Source organism: Schistocerca cancellata, chromosome 6, assembly GCF_023864275.1.
Source record: "Schistocerca cancellata isolate TAMUIC-IGC-003103 chromosome 6, iqSchCanc2.1, whole genome shotgun sequence".
NCBI classification, from domain to species: domain Eukaryota; kingdom Metazoa; phylum Arthropoda; class Insecta; order Orthoptera; family Acrididae; genus Schistocerca; species Schistocerca cancellata.
The window spans coordinates 677,674,760-677,695,083 of record NC_064631.1 but is presented as its reverse complement, the minus strand read 5'-3'; the positions used below and the strand labels follow the sequence as shown (position 1 = coordinate 677,695,083).

Genomic DNA, 20,324 nt, shown 5'->3' with positions numbered 1-20,324 from the left:
ATATCCAAACTATCATTGTCGGTTTTCTGACAATTCTGATAAGAACAAGCCTATCACTGAACTGTTCACAGTAACTCTGCCCTATCTTACTATTCATAATGAATTCTACTCCCATTATATCATTTTCTGCTGCTGTTGATATTACCCTATACTCATCTAGCCAGAAATCCGTGTCTTCTTTCCATTTCACTTCACTGACCCCTTCTATATCTACATTGAGCCTTTGAATTTCCCTATATCTAGCCAGAAATTCTTGTCTTCTTTCTATTTCACTTCACTGACTTCTATATCTACACTGTGCCTTTGCACTTCTTTTCAGATTTTCTAGCTTCCCTACCACATTTAAGCTTTTGACATTCCACACCCTAACTCATAGACCATTATCCTTTCTTTGGTTACTAAACCATTTAGCATTGCTGAATGGAATGAGAAATACAGTGAGTTTGGAAAGCACTATGTAACTTGGGTTTGGTTGGTTGTGAAACTGCTAAAATTATACTGTTTTTCCCTGTGGCAGCAGTCTCAGTGCTGTTTTGCAGTCATAGTTGATGTCAACCTTTACACAACACTGCTGAAATAGTGCCCTCAGTGTTCTCTCTGGCACTTCCTTCTCAGGCTGCAGAGACAATTTGAAAAACCAAACATAAAAATATTATCTGTTACTTTCCCACGCTGTGCATATGGACTACGACGAGGCTCCTGAAACCCAAAGCAGAGAGCACTATGACTGACACCATATGCCCACCAGCAGCCACAGCGGAGCCTCACACGATACCGTGGACTGGTGGTGAAACATCAGGGTCACTATAAATGTTGCTTTAAATGTGTTGAAGAGCAGTATATGGTGCTTTGTTTATTGTCACAGCACCTCTTACAATGAGGAAAGACCTACCAGATTATTTTTATTATTATTTTTTTTTGCAGGGAATGTGCTCCTGGAGTTTGGAGCCAATCAGTTACTCAACCACACTGAACCATCCACAGCTTGCCCTGGGGGCCACATCTGTGCAACTGCTGATATCCTTACATTTCAAATGAAAACCTGAAAAGTAATTCTTAAAAGTGGTTCTATCAATTTGGCAATAACCAGGAGTTACTCTAGTGTTTTGAGAGCTGTCCAACAGCTGGTGGCCTGTTGTTGCATAACAAAAGGAAGCTGTGTCAGTGAAAAGATGGCTGCCCCATTGTTGACTTGCAACACATTGGAGCAGCGATCTATGCTGTGTCTTTTGAGTACTGAAGCTGTTAAATTTGTGGAAATGCATCATAGGCTGAAAACACATTATGGTGATTCATTTATGTGTATGAGTAGTGTACAAAGTTTAAAAGAGGCGTAACTTCTGAGGAAGGAGCTCTGTTCCCAGGCCAGGTGCACCATATAGTGATGAAAAAAAAACATTGTCTCATTGGAAGACCTTGTGAAGGAAAACAAATATTTTACTATAAACAAATATAACCATAATTTTGGAAATTACTGTTCGTTCAACACAAGATGTTGTTCATGATTTGCCACAATTCAATAAAGTGTCTGCAAGATAGGTGCACTGTCAGTAAACTGCTGAATAGAGAGATCATCACATCAATCTTTGATCTTTTGTATAACTGCTATATTGGAAGTAATGGATTTCTGGTCAGATCTGTCATAGGAGATGAAACCTGAGTGTAGTATCACCAGTCTGAAATGAAAAGATTGAGCAAGAAGGGGCATCATACTTCGTCAAAATAAAGAACTTTCTGCACTCAACCATTGGCAAGAAGAGTCCTGTGCACTCTTTTGGGATGCACAAAGAGGTAAATTTAAAGCATTACAGAGAAGACTTATTCCGTGGCCAGTAATTCACATTCAATTCTGTTACAAAATCACATTCACCCTGCAATCAGGACTAAGTGACAAGGGTTACTGACTGTAGGTGTTGTGTTGCAACACATCCACATACTGTCCGATCAACAGCAGCACCAACAAAGTACATGAAATCTGAATGGCTCAAACATCCAACTTATTCACCATACCTCACCCCCAAATGACTTTCAAGTGTCGGGTCAACTCAAAGAAGCGCTGGGATGCAAGTATTTCAGAAGTGATGAAAACCATGGCGCAAGAGTGGCTGCAATCAAAACCAAAAGAATTCCTATCACAAAGTATCCACACATGTCTTCAAGCAGTGGAATGCATGTGTTACAAGTCATGGAAACATGATACACAATGTTTCTGTAATTTTCCTGATTGAAGTTTCTCATAATGAGAAGAGGCAATTTGCATCTACTTAAAAGAAATTTTTATAGCCAAGATTGCATTCAAACCCTTGACAGGTAACACCACCACCTTCAGATCTTTAAAAGCTTATTTAGTTTAAGTACGGTCCCATTGTGCATTCATGGTTGGTTTGGGGAAGGAGACCAGACAGCGTGGTCATCGGTCTCATCGGATTAGGGAAGGATGGGGAAGGAGGTCGGCCGTGACCTTTCAGAGGAACCATCCCGGCATTTGCCTGGAGTGATTTAGGGAAATCACGGAAAACCTAAATCAGGATGGCCGGACGCGGGATTGAACCGTCGTCCTCCCGAATGCGAGTCCAGTGTCTAACCACTGCGCCACCCCGCTCGGTTTGTGCATTCATTATTCATGCCATGTCAGGATTTTAGTGGAGAGTATACTGCACATTCCACACAGGTTTGTCAAAAATAAAATTACAAATAGCTTTGTCACAAGTAAAAATATACATGGCTAAACTGTGCCTTGTGGAACTTGGCACGTCTAAATATGTATCACTCCTTTGATGCTTGTCAGTTGCTAAAATCCACAATATACAGTAAAACTTCGGCATAAATGTGACCTTTTACTATATATTGTGCATCGTAACAACTGATGAGCATGAAAGGAATGCTACACATGTAGACATGCCAAGTTCCGCAAGGTGCATTTTAGCTTTGTATATTTTTATGTTTGACATAACCGTTTTTAATTTTATTTTTGAAAAATGTGTGAAGAAAGTGCAATGTACTCTCCACTAAAATGTTAACAGGTCATAAACAATGCACACACAATGGAACATCATTTACAATCAAAGAGTTTTTAAAGATCTGAAGATATCAGTTGAAACCAGACAAAAAGTAGTTATGAATGCGATTTTGGCTACAATAACTTTTTCAATATAATTTTTTTTTATATTACCTAATTTGCATAATAAGGTTTGAATGGCCCCCATAATTATTGCAACTGCACCAGTAGGAAATGGAAATACGAGTGCTTGGAGTTAATAAGGCAGGATGATGCGATTTCCACAGAGTTCGTGAAGACAATGATAGAAGTACCAAATACACCAAGATAGTAGTCTTGAAACCATCACCAATGTTATTCATGTGGATAAAAGGCCTTCTGAATGCATAATATGTTTCTTCGTGTAACTGGCAGGCCACTTTTGAATTCCATTACCTGTACAGCAAATATTAAAGTGGTACTGTCTGGCTATAGGAGAGCCCAGCAGGTGATATTGACTACAGAGGAGAGGATGAGTGCTTTGAGATTGAAGTGGTTTGGTCATGTGAAGTGAATACACCTGACTCAAAGTCCATGCCAGTATTTGGAGATGGAGGTACCAGGAAGAATACCAACTGGGTGACCTCTAGAGATGGACAGACCAGGTTAAGGAAGATCTCCCGAGGAGATGAGTAACATGGGATGTAGTGAAGAGGGAAAAGCTATATCAGGACAGAAACCAATGGAGGCATATTGTTCACCAAGTTCCTATCTGGCTCACTGGAAGGAAATCGTGATGATTATGTAGTAGATGTATGGCTATAGAAATATAAAGGGACTGCTTCCAGCAGTAGGTATTCCAAGACATATCAGAAAGATCTTCATGAAGAGACATTATGCTAAAACAGAAAGCAATTGATGGGAAAAAGCAAAGTACATAAAAATATATCTAAAAACAAAGATGATGAGACTTACCAAACAAAAGCGCTGGCAGGTCGATACACACACAAACAAACACAAACATACACACAAAATTCAAGCTTTCGCAACAAACAGTTGCTTCGTCAGGAAAGAGGGAAGGAGAGGGAAAGACGAAAGGATGACCCACATCCTTTCGTCTTTCCCTCTCCTTCCCTCTTTCCTGACGAAGCAACTGTTTGTTGCGAAAGCTTGAATTTTGTGTGTATGTTTGTGTGTCTATCGACCTGCCAGCGCTTTTGTTTGGTAAGTCTCATCATCTTTGTTTTTAGATATATTTTTCCCACGTGGAATGTTTCCCTCTATTATATTCAAAGTACATAAAAAGTATGACATAATAGAGAAGTGTACCAACACAAAAATTGTGCAATCTATCATAGATTATAATTTAACTGTTGTCCCAAAAGCCGTTATAGAACATGTATCGTGTTACAGTTCTTCATATTTAAGGACTGAGGAATTGATACCATGTTTGTGCAAAAATCTCGTTGACAACCCAGAAAGGCAGCAATGTTTTCATAGCTTTATATTACTTCATTGTGAAGGATGTGCACTTTTTCTTGGTTACGTTGGCAACGAAAATTAAATTGGAGGTTTTTCAAAAAAATACCTACAGCACACTCAGGCTTTATTGTGCAACCTCAGAATGGTTCATGTTTACGAGTAATTTATATTTGAGTCTCTTACATGAAACTGATCTGCAATACACTTAAGCAGTAGGAAGCTTCTGAGTAAGTTAACTAAGAAAAGTGTCTGATTTGTAGGTCTAACATGAACTATCGCACTGCTCTGCTGTTTGAAACACACATGCTAGAGTAATTTACATGATTATAACTAGTGGTATAAAAATAATAATAATAATAATAATAATAATAATAATAATAATAATAATAATAAAAAGCTAGGAAACGAAAGCCAAAGGGAGCAATGTCTTGTTTCCAAAGTTATAGCACTCATTATATATATATAAAAAAATTACATGCATAATATATGACCAAAAGCAGTTAATTTTCTAATGGCAGTCTGTCAAGGCATCTGCGTAAGTACATACACTTCACTGCATAGTCTGGAAAACTTGAAATAGTTGTCTTTGTAGGAGTGCATGATCCACATGTAATACACACCTAATGATAAAATGTGCCTTTAGTTTAAGGCAAATAAGACCTTTTTGAGTGATTCAAGCATTTCAAAGATGTATTGGAACCTTGAGGAAAATAAATTTGCAGCATCAATAACTCTGCACAACTTTGTAAATAACAGATCATGTCACTCAATTATTAACTCTAGTAACAACAGACTGTCATCAAATTGAGTTAAATTCAAACCCTCTTCTGTATGACAAGATACGTGACTAGTGTACAGAGGAGTACTGAACTTCTCAAACCACAGTCAGAGATAAACCAACATCTCGAGCAGTGCACAGTAATGACTCAGATGTAACATAAGGGGGTGACAACTGCTACACTCACAAGTGCAGGAAAAGAGAGCTCAATGTATCCCATCAAACCAGTGGCATGTTAAAAATTATGTTGTAATTGGAAAAAAAAATGTATCTAAGTAGTTTAGACACTTATGTAAAATGGCACATAGTTCCACAAAGTGTATGCCATAATTTTAAATATAATGTCCACAGTGACATCTCTGGTAGTTGTCTCGAATATGTATTCAATGTGCTTTTGCACGGTGTATAAACAGAGTGAGTCAAATGATTTGTTTTCTCGGTTACATTTTAAAATAAGTCCAAAATATCTGAAGTGTCACGAGGCCGTGTTCCTTGTAAATCATCTTTTTTTTTTGGGACTGGTCACTTCTTTCAAAAGTGTGGTGTACAAAGTGTGAGAGGTTGCTTCAACAGACTGTCAACACCCAGTAAAACTGCATGTTTGGGGATGTTTTTGTAAATGCAGTTTTGGCTATTTGCATTTATTTAAAGCCAATTTAAATGCTGAAAAAATGTGCAAGATTTATCACAAAGTCTTCCGAGAGCCTTTAAGAAGCTATTTGGTTCAAACGAGGCAAACTGGGTGCTTCAGCAGGATAATGATCCGAAACATCATAGCCGTGTCTCTCCAGTGTGGAAACAAGACAATGGGGTGTCCACGATGAACTGGCCTGCAATGTCTCTCAATGCAAATCTGATCAAAAATGTTTGGTCGTATATTAAGATGAAGCTTAAAGGAAAGCCAATACATACTCTGAAGCAGCTGTCATATAAAATCATGGAGATCATTACCGAGAGAATACACAGAAAGTAATGAAAAGCATGCCAAAAAGGTGCCAAGCTATAACTGATATTGGCGGCAACCGGATTAACTATTATATAATTGTGCAATTAGTAATAACATGTATTTTCATGAAAACATTTATATGGTGTCTTTTCTTTCAAACAGGTAATGGCACACATTTTCTTGTGGAACTGACCATGTGTTACATGTAGTTATATCTAATCTACTACTATGAAGTTTTGGATGGAATACAAATAACACAAGGAGTAAAGGTGTAACCACTAACTATAGGTGTTCAGTAGTAGACAGGCACATACCCCAAGACTGAAAATATAGCTGAAATTAGAGCCACCTGCTTCCTTAGTCACAGCTGAATCTACATTCTAGTATGGAGGAATCCCTACCCTTCCAGTACACTGTTTTAACTATTAGCTCTAACCATCAATTCCCTTTCCAGCTCTCACAGAGTATATACGTGTATTAGTTATCTAAAAACTATTACATCCAAGCTGAGTGTATGTATTTGAATAATCAAACACATCAGCACAGGTCCCTGATAAAAATCATATCTACCACAAGATAAATTATCTTTTCAGACTAAACAAAATTTCCTCATGCTACCCAAGTCTGGCAATCAAATGAGTTAGTTTTCGTGGTGAGAATTTTCGTACTGCACTACTTTAGTAAAAAAAAAGCAATAGTTTTAACACGTGACTAGCCCAGCACAAATTATGAAACATTACAGAAATGATTTCTGTCCAGCAGTAACTGCAAGCATTCCTCGTGCACACCATGTGGGGGTTTTATTTGGTGCAACAATAAAAAGTCCATACATATTGATAAACATGAAACACGAATGTTTACATGTTTTGATATAGAAAAGGCTGCATTTATGAGAAAACATTAATTACAATTATTAAAAGTTTGTAAAAACATGCACATAAAATATTCTGAATGGACTAACTGTATTGTTCAAAAACAACAATCAATTCTGAAGAAACTGTTCTGCTCATTAAAAAAGAAAGTGAATATTTCTTTATTCACTTCAACAGTATCCAGAACAGTAGAAATTGAAGACTGAAAGAAAGTTTTAAAAAATTACTGCCTAATTAAAAAGACAAATTCTTGCTGGTGTGCAACTCTGTTATTGTTCTGTATTCAGATGAATTTCACTGCACTAATAAATACATGTTCTATAAACAGCACTGAAAATTATAATTGTGCACAAGCTTGTTAATAAACATACAGCAAGTATGCAATTGTATAAGCAAGAGGTACACTTTCACTGGTAGTAAAAAGAAAAACAATGAGATCATCTTAGGTAGTACACACACATCAGTTACAACCCACAAATGTTTGAAACTACATGTATCAACTTCAAAGTAAGTTATTCCATAAGTTTTGCTCTGGGAAATGTTTAAAAAGTATACAAAACATGGGTGTCAAACAGAGCTGTCACCAAGCTATGCATCACACCAGCAAAGATATCAGACTTACAAAACCATTTGAAAATTACACAATTTTAAGGACTAGCAGTTTCTCCTTGACTAGGAATTATGTTCCCAATTATTTCAAGAAATTAACTAACAAAAAATATTATTTCCACAGTTCAAATACAATAAGACATTACAGCAATTCTCTACCACACTTTATTTGTTCAGTTAGACAAAAAGTAGATATTTCTGATGTCAATTTGTGGAATAAAAATCTACAACATAAATAATTACAATGCTAATATACACAGTGTTTCAAATTAATGTTACAGATTCAGATTCCTGTCTACATCCAGGATCACATCATTCATGTGGGTAATATAAAGAGAGATTACTCACAAATTTACACAAGTGCTGGTTTTTATATATGTATATATGAATATATATATGTATATATAGCCTTCTGCCTCAAACTCTTGAGATTACAGTTTTGTTACAGTGATCAGACAGTCAATGAGAACCGTAAGTAGCATGTTTCAAGGAAACCATCATGACTGATGCTAGATTGAGTGTGGAGGGGGGGAAAAAAAAGAGTGGAGACGCACGCGCCTGGCATCGGCCATTAGGCTCAATGTACTGCTGCTTTGACTGTGGCCAGGAGGGCACTTACAGCCCTGAGCAAGAGGAGCAGACAGCGAGGCAGGCTAACTCCTAACAACACCCACCGCCCTGCATGCCCCCTTGACCGCCTGCTGGAAGGCTTGGTGAACTTGGAGAATGCTGGGGTCCAATCTTGATACCGTTAGCCTGCAAAGAAAGCAACAACTGTTAATTATTTCCAGAATCCACGATGACTATTTCATTTTGCAGCAGAGAGTGCTCTGTTTTCATTACTACAATGCATTGAACCCCACAGGGAAATTTTCAAATATTATTGGAAAACTTCCTGGCAGATTAAAACTGTGTGCCGGACTGAGACTCGAACTCGGGACCTTTGCCTTTCACGGGCAAGTGCTCTACCAACTGAGCTACCCAAGCACGACTCACACCCCGTCCTCACAGCTCTACTTCTGCCAGTACCTCGTGTCCTACCTTCCAAAATTTACAGAAGCTCTCCTGCGAACCTTGCAGAACTAGGAGAGCTTCTGTAAAGTTTGGAAGGTAGGAGACGAGGTACTGGCAGAAGTAGAGCTGGGAGGATGGGGCGTGAGTTGTGCTTGGGTAGCTCAGTTGGTAGAGCACTTGCCCGCGAAAGGCAAAGGTCCCGAGTTCGAGTCTCAGTCCGGCACACAGTTTTAATCTGCCAGGAAGTTTCATATCAGCACACACTCCGCTGCAGAGTGAAAATCTCATTTTGATTATTAGAAAACTTTGAATCATTACTATGCCACTAAAGAAAGCAAATAACTGCTTTTACACATTTTAATATCAATTTCCCAAAAGATACATGTAAATCAAGTAATTTGAAAATGTTACTTATAAACTGAGTTTTGTTATTAATTTTTCCCACGAAAAGTAGATGGTAAAGCAGTACCTTAAGGGAAATTTTTTTGTAAATGAACACTTATGAATAAAATAAATGTTTACCCAAGGTGAATGCACTCTCTGACCACAACATACAATTAATCATACTGAATATGCATATAAATAACTCATCTGATCACAATGAGGTGATATAATCGAAAACAGAGTAATTAATGAACGAACAACAAAGTTTCAAGGCAGTCTCACAGACATCTGACTAGAAGAATGTGTATAATGTTGCAGATCTAAGTTCCAAATTTAATGTATTTTTTGATAGATTTCTATCAATCTTTAAAAGCAGCTCTCCCAAGAAAGAAAAATATGGCACTATGAAGACATTAAAGACGCTTACAACGAACGGAAGTAGGACAGATTTCACATTACAAAAAATACCGCTATCTTGTGGGAACTGATTAAAAATAAATAACTCAGATAATAAAACTAAATTTATACTGGTACATCAAACATTGCAAAAGAAACTGGGAAATGGATTGAGGAATGCATAGACTTTGTTATTGAGGAAAACAACCAAATAGCAAATAACAGTCAAGTAAATCACAATTACTTCTTGCTTGCCAAAGAAATTAAGAAAGTAATAAACTTCCTCAAAACCAAATTCTAGAATTGGTAACACCTTAAAGTACTAAAATCCTGTTCATCACATATATCTGTTCGTGTATTTTGCTTTTGGGCGCAAAAACAACTAGGGCCGTATGTGCCCACATAATAACTGCAGAACACAAGGACAAAGAGCCGAAAGGACTATAAAATATGCCATAGAGAAACGGGGGTCATGAACTAATAATTAAATGGCTTTTGCCCTATTTGCTATGACAGATAAAATGTAAAACGCACTTAATGGCCCACACGTCATTCACTAAAACGGCCGATAACTTGGATGGCAAGTACAAATGAGAACATAAGTGGTCAAAAAAAAGGGCATTCTGTCAGGACATGGCAGATAGTCAAATTTTGACCATGAAGAGTGCAGAGTGGTGGGAGAGCACCACTTAACAAATAGTGATGGCTAAAAAGACAGTGCCCAATGTACAAGCTAGCTAAAATGATCTCACAGCGAGATGGGCAAGAGGAGGTCATCCAAGCTGCTGGGAGAGATTTAATAACGCGGGACCTGTTCCCATTAAGCGAGAACTAGTGGTGATGCCAAAGTGACCACCTGATGACAGAAAGCAACATGGAGAGCATTGGAGGGAATTTAATAACTAGTGAGCTGACATACGAGGATTGCAGCCTTGGTAGCTGTGTCAGCAGCCTCGGTAGCTGTGTCAGCAGCCTCATTTCCTGTCAGACCATTGTGGCCAGGAACCCACATAAACATCACAGTGGCTCCATTAAGGGTGAGCAAGTGACAGCTGTCCTGGACCTGTTGCACTAAGGGATGGATGGTGTACAGCACCAGAGCCTTTGAAGAGCACTGGCAGAGTCAGAGCAGATGACACAATTGAAAAGCCTGTGTCGCCGAATGTACTATGTGGGCTGATGCAGGACGAATAACTCTGCTGTAAAGACTGAGCGGTGTTCCAAAAGCCATACCAAAAAATGTTGGTGCCAATGATGAAGGCACACCGGACACCACAGTCAGTCCAAGAGCCATCAGTGTACACAAAAGTACTATCATGAAGTTTCTGTGCGAAGGTTGGGAAACTGAAGGCAATAGAGCACGGCTGGAGTAGTGACCTTCGGGAGTGAATGAAGGCCAAGGTGAACATGGGCCACTGCATGAAGGTGGTGAAGGGTTTACACCCATTCGGAAAGTTGCTGGTGCATGCAGTTAAGCTGACAGAGCAAGAGCCGAAAGCAAACGCCAGGAGATAACAGAGAAGAGGGACGCAACCCGTACTGGTGATCAAAGGAGTCACTGAAGGAGGCGGCACAGGATGGGTGGCCACACATGGCAGACAAACTGCATCCACATCTGCTAAGGAGAAAGTCATGGTGGCAGGAAAGCGGTAGTTCGGCAGCGTCTGCATAAAGACTCAACTGGGCTAGTGTAAAAGGTGACTGGCGAAACGGATGACACGATGGTGGATAGTACTGAGACAGCTTAAGTGGGACAGACGTGCAGATGCATAAACTGAACACCCATAGTCTAGTTTTGAACGGACAAGAGACCGGTACAAATGGAGGAGGGTTGTTTGATCTGCTCCCCAAGAAATACCACTGAGGACACACAGGACACCGAGTGACTGCGTACAGCGGGCTGTCAAGTAAGACACGGAGGACCAAGGAAGTTTCCTGTCGAGCATGAGCCCCAGGAATTGCATAGTTTCAATAAAAAGAGCAATAGGCCCAAGAAGGAAAGAAACCAATTGCGCCACCAGAATCCAGACAAACGGTTTTACACCATCCAATGAGACAGGCCCTTGTATAACTTCAATAGATGACAAAATAGTCAACGAAAAGGGAGCCCGAGATGCTCGGTGGGAGACAGGCCAGCATATGGTTAATGGCGATACCAAAGAGGACGATGCTCAGGATGGAACCCTGAGGCACACCATTTTCCTGGATACAGGTGTCCTACAGTCCCGGAAGCCCCACATGTAGAGTGTTCAGAGGATATCAGTCCTCCAGCAGGTGTCGTACGCTTTCTCTAAATTGATAAAGACAGCCACAGTCTGGGATTTCCACAGAAAACCATTCATGACATGGGTGCACAAAGTGACGGGATGGTCAACTACAGAATGATGCACTCGAAATCCACACTGTGCAGTGGTTAGTAAATTGCAAGACTGGTCATCATACCAGCTGAGCATGAATCACCTTGCGAACACAGATGGTGAGAGAAATGGGGCAGTGGATAGAAGGAAGGTGTTTGTCTTTACCGACCTTAGATATGGGTACGACAGTAGTTTTATGTGAGCATCTGGGAATTGTGACCTCTGTCCAGAAGCAATCGTCCATACGAAGCAGAAAGTGCTTGCCCGCAAGAGAAATGTGCTGCAACATCTGAATGCGAACATCGTCTGGCCCTGGGGCAAAGGATCGAGATGAATTGAGAGCATGATCTAGCTCCCTTGTAGTAAAGGCGGCATTGTAGCACTCACGATTCCAATAAGACATTGCCCGAGCTGCCTCATCTTGTTTCCCATGCAGGAAAACAGGGTGATAGCAGGATGAGCTTGAAATTTCTGCAAAATGGTGGCCCAAGGTGTTGGAGACAGCAATAGGGTCCACTATGACATTGTCTGCTACTGTCAGGCCGGAAATTGGGAAAAGGATCTTGGTCCCAGAGAGCTGTCAAAGGTTGGCCCACATGATGGAAGCGGGTGTGGAAGCGGGTGTGGAACTATTGAAAGAACTAGTGAATAAAATCCAGCTAGCTGTTTTGCCATCCCAAAAAATGCGACACTGTGCACGCAACTGTTTATAATGCATGCAGTTTGCCATCATAGGATGACGGTTAAAAACGTGGAGAGGATGTCTACGCACATGAATTGCATCACAGCATACCTCAGTCCACCAAGGGACCAGGACACGGTGTGGTAAAGACGAAGTTTGAGGAATGGAACGCTCTGCGGCAGCAAGGATAATGTTTGGAAGATGTTCTACCTGGTCACTGGAACTGGGGAAATGTTGTCCATTGAAGGTCACCAGGGAGGTGTAAAACCTCCCGCCAGCTTTAGTAAGCTGCCATTTGGGTATGCGCATAGGTGGGTAGGAGTCAGCAAATGGACAGCACACAGGAAATGGTCATTTGAGTACGCATCTGAACGGACCACTCTAGACGATGGGCAAGCTTGGCAGTACAGAAGGATATGTTCAAATAGGAACAGGTGTGCGTGGAGTCTGAAAGGAACGTGGGTGCTCCTATGTTAAGGCAGAAGAGGTTAAATTGGTTGAGGTCAGCCAAGAGGGCACCTCTTGGATGGGTTCTGGGAGAACCCCAAGAGGAATGGTGCACATTAAAGGCACCGAGCAGCGGAAACGGGTGAGGTAGCTGCTGAATAAGCTGGAGGAAATCTGCCCTATTGACATCGAATGACGACAGGTAGTCAGGGAGATGGGTTGACTATGAATGTCATCCCGTATGAGCAGCATGACTCTCCCATGAGATGGAATGCTGTACTAGGGGAGAAAGTAAAAATGGACTGGGAAGAGTTACGAGAGCTCAAAGTGGTCCTGAGGACGCAATTTCGTTTCCTGAAGGTAGAGAAATAAGTGGATGCTTCAATTCTAAGAGCTGCCGCAAATCTTCTTTGTTAGATCGAAGACCGCAATCATTCCAATGGAGGAAAGTCATAATGAGGAAAAAAATGAAGGGGTGCCACCTCGGCAGCTGCCGAGATCAGCCTTCGAGGACTTGCTGCTACAGGGCACAGAGGCAGGACTATTCTGCTCCACGAGGTCTACGGAAGTGTCAATATTCTCCTTCTGTCGGTATGTGGAGTCCAGCACTGAAAAACGGTTGGTGGCGCCCACCGGCGACACGGAGGTCAGCCGGGAGACAGTATCACGAGACGACATTGTCAAAGAGGATCTTCACATCAGTGAAGGAGAAGACTGTTTGCCTTATTTAACTCCTTGGAGCCTTTCCAGTTGGCAGAGGAAGACTCAGATGTTGGTTGGCTGGAGGGATGTAGGAAGTCTTCACGGGAGTATTCCTTCTGTCCTATCCAGGCTGCCAGTTGCGTAGCTGGTGACTTCGCCCTGTGAGGCAAAAGTTTGGTGGCATGTTGCACAGCTGGAGGAGGAGACGGGGACACTACCGTAACGCTAGGGCGGTGCTAAAATTGAGGTCGCATGTCTGCATGGCCATGTCCTTCAAGCAACGAGATGTAGGAAGAACAGTACTGTATGGTAGAATGCTGGGTTTGTGACTAACCAACAACTTGCGAGAGACAGGGTAAGGCACTTTTTTCTACACCTGGATCTCCTGGACAGCCCACTCATCAAGATGCACGGGACAATCGCGGTAGGAGGCGACATGGTTACCACTACAGTTGAAGCAGTGGGGAGGAGGAGGTGGATGAACACCCTCGTGAGCATCCCTACCACAGGTTACACATTTGTCTGGGTGTCGACAGGAGTCTCAAGTGTGGCTGAAATGACAACAGTGGTAGCAGCGCATTGGTTTCAGAATGCACAGTCGTACTTTGGTAACTTCACAGCGTGCTTTGATCTTTGACAGAGGAACCACTCTATCAAAAGCGAGAAAGAGAGTGCGCATAGGCACTAAGGACGTATCTACTTTCTTCATCACCTAATGGACTGCAATGACACCCATGATCAGAGAGGTATGTTTGGATTTCTGCCTCGGTAAGACCATCAAGCAGCCTAGTGTAAGTAACACCACGGGAAGAATTCAGCGTTCAATGATCCTTAACACGAACAGGATAGCCACGGAGGAGCAAAGTTGCAAGCAGTTTTTGTGCTTGAGAATCAGATGATCTTCGACACTAACAGGTTTGCTATGGACAAGCGAAGCTGCAAGCAGCAGTTGTGCTTGAGAATCAGACGTAGTCTCCAAAAGCAAAGTTCCACTGAGTAAATGCGAGCAGGATTTCGTAGAGCCAGCAATGGCATCAACACCTTTTTGAATAATAAATGGATTTACCATAGTGAAGGACTCACCGTCTTCAGTACATGAAGCCATGAGGAACTGTGGTGCAGCTGGGAGGGTCTTTGAATCATTAGCCTCATTCTGTAGCCATTGACTATGAAGATGAGTGGCCCACTATGAGAAAATCCCCACGATTGCCAGCGTCTCTGATTTCGTGCTCCTTCCAACTGGGGGGCCCTTCAGAAAGGGGCACATTCACCTTAGGTGACTATTCACACCTCTCAAAAACCAGACAGGGGACCTATCAGTTATTTGGGAAGGTAGCAGCTCAGGCAGTCACCCCTCCCTGGGCCTGGTCTGTACCAGGGTGTATGTGTGAACCCTATCCATTGACCAGCAGCTGGGAATTACGTGTTACCCAGTCACCTGTTATGCATAAGACGTTTGGGACAGGCTTCAGGAGCAGACAGGGAGGAAGAAGGAAAAGAGGAACTTCAAAAGCTGAAGTGGAGGAAGGATGGGAGAAGGTGAATGAAAAAAGAAAAAAAAAAGGAACAAAAAAAAAAAAAAAACAGTGGATAGTACTCTAATGTAGATATCGAAAATACAGAATAAATTTGCAAAAACAGCCCATCTGTGCCCCAAGGAAGGGGAAAAAGAACAGCAAGAGGATACCTCTACATATATGTGATTACTCTGCTATTCACAATAAAGTGCCTGGCAGCAGCATGGAAGGGAAAAGATGTTGCAAAGACTGCAGCCCCATGGTGGCCAAGAATGAACCTGCCAAAGAGAGGCGAGCACCCTGGGGGTTTGGTTGGCTGGTTCACAGTATAAAGGGACCAAACTATAGGGTCATCAGTCCCTTTTTCCTGATGCATGCAAGGCTCAAAGTATGAAAGCACCCAACACCACACCTAAAATTAAAAGGAATGGAACGAACAAAAAATGGAGAAAACATACACCACAAGGAAAAGTAGAAGAAGGTATTAAAACCATAGAGAAGATGGTCTGGGCTGGCAGATCACAATAATAAAAGAGGATGAGCCAGCCACTCTGCAACACATTAAAATGTCCATCCCAAAAAGAATAGGTAGGGAAAAGACAACCACCAAGACAGACAAATGCAAAGAAAGTGCAACAGAGTTAAAATGGAGGGAGGGTGGCGACCTCAGAGAAGGCTAAATGCCCACCCTTAGATGGTACAAATAAAATCTCCCCTCACAAATAAAACATAAAACTACATCTGCTGTAGAGGCATTGTCACCCAACATTGAAGGTAGGGTGCTGGAAAGATTAAGGTTGAAAGTCCACCGCAGAGCGGCTAAAACTGGGCAGTCCAGCAAGATGTCAACGACAGTCATATGTGAGCCACAGTGACACCGAGGTGTGTCCTCGTGACAGAGGAGATAGCCACGTGTTAGCTGTGTATGGCCAATGCGGAGCCGGCAGAGAATCACAGAGTCCCTGCGAAGGGCCTGCAAGGAGATCTTCCACACATTCATAGTCTCCTTAATGGCATGCAGTTTGTTGTGTGTACTGAGATTATGCCATTCCGTCTCCCAAAGCTGAAAAACCTTGTGGTGTAATAAGGACTGCAGGTCAGTTACAGGGATGCCGATCTCCAAAAGCAGTTTCCCTGTAGTCCGTTTCACCAGCATGTCGGCAAGTTCATTTCCGGGGATTTCGACATGGCCTGGGTCCACACAAACACCACAGAACGACTGGACCATTCCAGGGCATAGATGGACTCCTGGATGGTCTCTACCAAAGGATGGCAGGGGTAGCACAGGGTGATAGCTTGTAGGCTGCTCAAGAAACGACTTCCCAGAGCATGAATGGATGTGCTCAAGAGCAGCCATTGGGCAAGGTGTGCTGTTCAATATGTCCTCCATGGATATATGTGAAGCCGACGTGAGTATCAGTCATTGAGCTGTAGGTGTACACCACTTTGTGGCCTCAGTACTTGTCAAGAATCGAGAGGCAGTAGCAGCGGAGAGCTGTGGGGTTAAATGAGTCCTTAGGGCCATGTGAAAGGTCCAGGTGAAGCTGCAGCCTAGGGGTACACCTTGGAGGTGTACATGAATGGACCTCAAGTATAGGTGGTAAAGGGAAGGACTCCAATTCAGAAAGAAGGGATTGGACACAAACTGCAATTTACCCGAAAACACTTTTGATCTTTGCCCAGACTTGGGAAGGTGACATATGGCACCCAATGGTCAAGACATATCTCTCACAACACTCCTGCTTCCGTTGTTTAATAAGTTGGCGAACACGGGCATGGAGCCATTTAAAGGCTATGAGGTGCTCCAGGGAAGGGTGCCGCTTATGCCACTGTAGAGCTCACTGACACTCCTTAATTGCTTCAACGACTTCCGGCAACCACCTGACTGCCTTTCGCCAGGGGCACCCTAAAGAGCAAGGGATCGTGTTTTCTGCCACAGAAACTATTGTTGTAGTCACCTGCTCAACCATCACATCGATGTTACTGTGTGGGGGAGATTCAACAGTGACAGCAGAGGTGAAAGTTTCCCAGTCCGCCTCGTTTAAAGCCCACCTGGGCAGGCACCCATGGGCCTGACACCGGGGCAGTGACAGGAAGACGGGGAAGTGGTCACTGCCATACAGGTCGTCATCTGCTCTCCAGTGGATAGATGGGAGAAGTCCTTCACTGCAAACTGATAAATAAATGGCCGAGTAGCTACCACAAGCCACACCGAAATGTGTGGCGGCCCCAGTATTAAAGAGGCAGAGGTCGAACTGAGACAGTAAAGTTTCGATATCTCTGCCTCGGCCAGCAAGCACGGTGCCACCTCACAAAGGGTTATGGGCATTAAAATCTCTCAAAAGTAGGAAAGGTTTAGTGAGTTGATCTATCAGTGCAGTTAATACATTCAGGGAAACTGCACCATCTGGAGGAAGATATAGATTTCAGACAGTTATTTCCTGCGTTATCCTTATTCTGACAGCCACAGCTTCAAGAGGGGTTTGAAGGGACACAGTTTCACTACAGACTGAGTTTAGGACATAAACGCAAACTCCCCCTGACACTTGATTGTAATCACTACAGTTCCTGTAGTACACCTTATAGCCACAGAAGGCAGGGTCTGCATTGCTGAGAACCAGGTTTCCTGGAGGGCAATGCAGAAAGCAGGTGTAAAGCTTAACAGCTGCTGTAGCTCAGCCAGGCGGTGGAAAAAACTGCCGCAATTCCACTGGAGGATGACATCATTGTGAAACTGGGAACGCACGGAACATTCAATGAGGCAGTTTATGCCTCAGGGTCACCTGCTGCCATCGATTTTTTGCCTGAGCAGCCTATATCCATTCTGTCTGAGGGTCCGGCGAGATTTAGGTCCTCAGCGGATGCCAGAATCTCCACCTCATCCGCTGACGCAAAGCTTTAAGGGAGCGGTGGTGTGGGTGCCACCGCAATTCCCTTGGTCTTGGGAACCTTCTTTTTGGATTTCTCTCACTGTGCCTTTGGTTTCCCTGGCTGAGAGGACTTCACTGATTCAGTCTCCAGGACTGAGGATGAGCGTGAAGCCCTCCGACCAGTTGCTTTTGGGCTCTTCAGCCACTGGTGGGTGTCATCTTTCCCATTAGCAGAAACCTGGAAAGGGAGTGACCCAAGGGACCCCTTCCTAGTTAGAGGAGCTGAAGAAAACTTATGCTTCTCTGGTTCGGAAGTGGGGACTGATATCCACTATCAAGAAATGCACTAAAAACCCCAGTCTAAAATCGTAGGCCAAAGGTCAGACTCAACACACAAAAAAAGGACAAACACTTAGATCAAGCAATAAAAACCCTCTGCATGAATAAAACCCAAAACAAAATCTGCCATCCCTCACTCAAGAGATGAAGGATGAGCGGGACTGTAATGCGACGACGAGAAAGTGGGCTAAAGATCTCAATGCACGATGGACGCGATGCACCATGTAAGGCGCCCTTCCCCAATTGGCTCGCTCTTTAGGAAAATTTTGAAAAATGGAGGTCAAATGCTACAGGGGACCATCACAAAGGCCGAAAGGTGCGAGACTCCTTTTAGTCGCCTCTTACAAGAGGCCGGAATACCTCTGGCCTATTCTAACCCCAGGCCCGCAGCGGGGTGTCCAGACTTGGGAAAGTGATGTATGGCACCCAATGGTCGAGATGTACCTCTCCAACACTCCTGTTTCCATCTTTTTATAAGCTGGTGAACGCGGGCACGGAGCCGTTTAAAAGCTATTAGGTGCTGTAGTGAAGGGTGCCGCTTGTGTCACTGTAGAGCTCGCCGATATTCTTTAATGGCCTCAGCAATTTCTGGCATCCACCAAGGTATTGACTTTCGCCGGGGGCACCCTAAAGAACAAGGCATCATGTTTTCCGCTGCAGAAACGATCGTTCTAGTGACCTCCTTAACTACCACATCAACCGCATCTTGTGGGGGAGATTCAACGGTGACAGCGGAGGTGAAAGCTTCCCAGTCTGCATTGTTTAAAGCCCATCTTGGTAAACATCCAAGAGAATGGTGCAGAGGGAGTGACAGGAAGATGGGAAGTGGTCACTACCACTCAAGTCATCGTGGACTCTCCAGTGGACAGATGGGAGAAGCCCTGGGCTGCAGAGGGATAAATCAATGGTTGAGTAAGTGCAATGAGCCACACTGAAATGTGTGGGGGCCCCAGTGTTCAAGAGGCAGAGGTCGATTTGATACAGGGATGTTTCGACATCTCTACCTTGGCCAGTAAGCACGGTGCCACCCCACAAGGGGTTATGGGCATTAAAATCTCCCAAAGTAGGAAATGTTTAGGGAGTTGAACAATCAGTGCAGCATTCAGGGGTACTGCACCATCTGGAGGAAGATATACATTGCAGACAGTTATTTCCTGCGTTGTCCTTATCTTGACAGCCACAGCGTCAAGAGGGATTTGAAGGGGGCACAGGTTCAATGCATACCGAGTTCAGGACATAGACACAAATGCCACCTGACACTTTATTATAGTCTCTACAGTTCTTGTAATATCCCCTATAGACGCAGAGGGCAGGGGTCTGCATTGCTGGGAACTTTCCTGGAGGGCAATGCAGAAAGCAGGTGTAACGCTTAAAACATTGCCTTAGCTCAGTCAGGTGGTGGAAAAAACTGCAGCAATTTCACTGGAGAATGACTATCATGAGGGAATGCATGAAGCATATAAGGAGGCAGGTTACGTCTCAGGGTCTCCTGCTGCTACCAACTGAATATTTGTATCCATTCCTATTGTTGACGAGGCATCAGTGAGATCCAGGTCCTCAGGGGACGCCGAGATCTCCACCTCGTCTGCAGGTGTAGAACTGGTAGGGCGTGGTGGGGTGTTGGGGCCACTGGAGGCTCCTTTTTCTTAGCAGACTTCTTTGTTTGCTTGCCCTATCACTTCTCTTTAGGGGCTTGCTGGAAGGACTTCTCCGAAGTAGCTTCAGGTGCGGAGGAAGAACATGAAGCTCTTTGTCCAGCAGTTTTTGGCTCCTTTAGCCACTGGTGAGTGTTTGCTGTGGCATTAGTGGAGACCTTGGGAGAGGGGGTCCCAAGGGACCCCTTCCGTACGAGAGGAGCCAGAGGAGGCTGTTGCTTTGGGAGCAATGGAAGGAGATTTTCCCCCTACCACCAAGCGGGCGGACGTATTCTGGAGGCCTGGAGGGCCCACTGT

At 43.2% G+C, this 20,324-nt stretch overlaps 1 protein-coding gene across 1 annotated transcript in view; it reads right to left on the bottom strand.

The window, feature by feature from the left end:
- Positions 1–7,302: 7,302 nt before the first annotated feature.
- Positions 7,303–20,324, bottom strand: part of LOC126190948 (ras-related protein Rab-2) — a 45,375-nt gene continuing 32,353 nt past the window's right edge. The window contains exon 6 of the mRNA XM_049931592.1: positions 7,303–8,420. Within this exon, the coding sequence (XP_049787549.1) occupies positions 8,325–8,420 (96 nt within the window). The 3' untranslated portion in view covers positions 7,303–8,324. The remainder of the gene's footprint in view (positions 8,421–20,324) is intronic.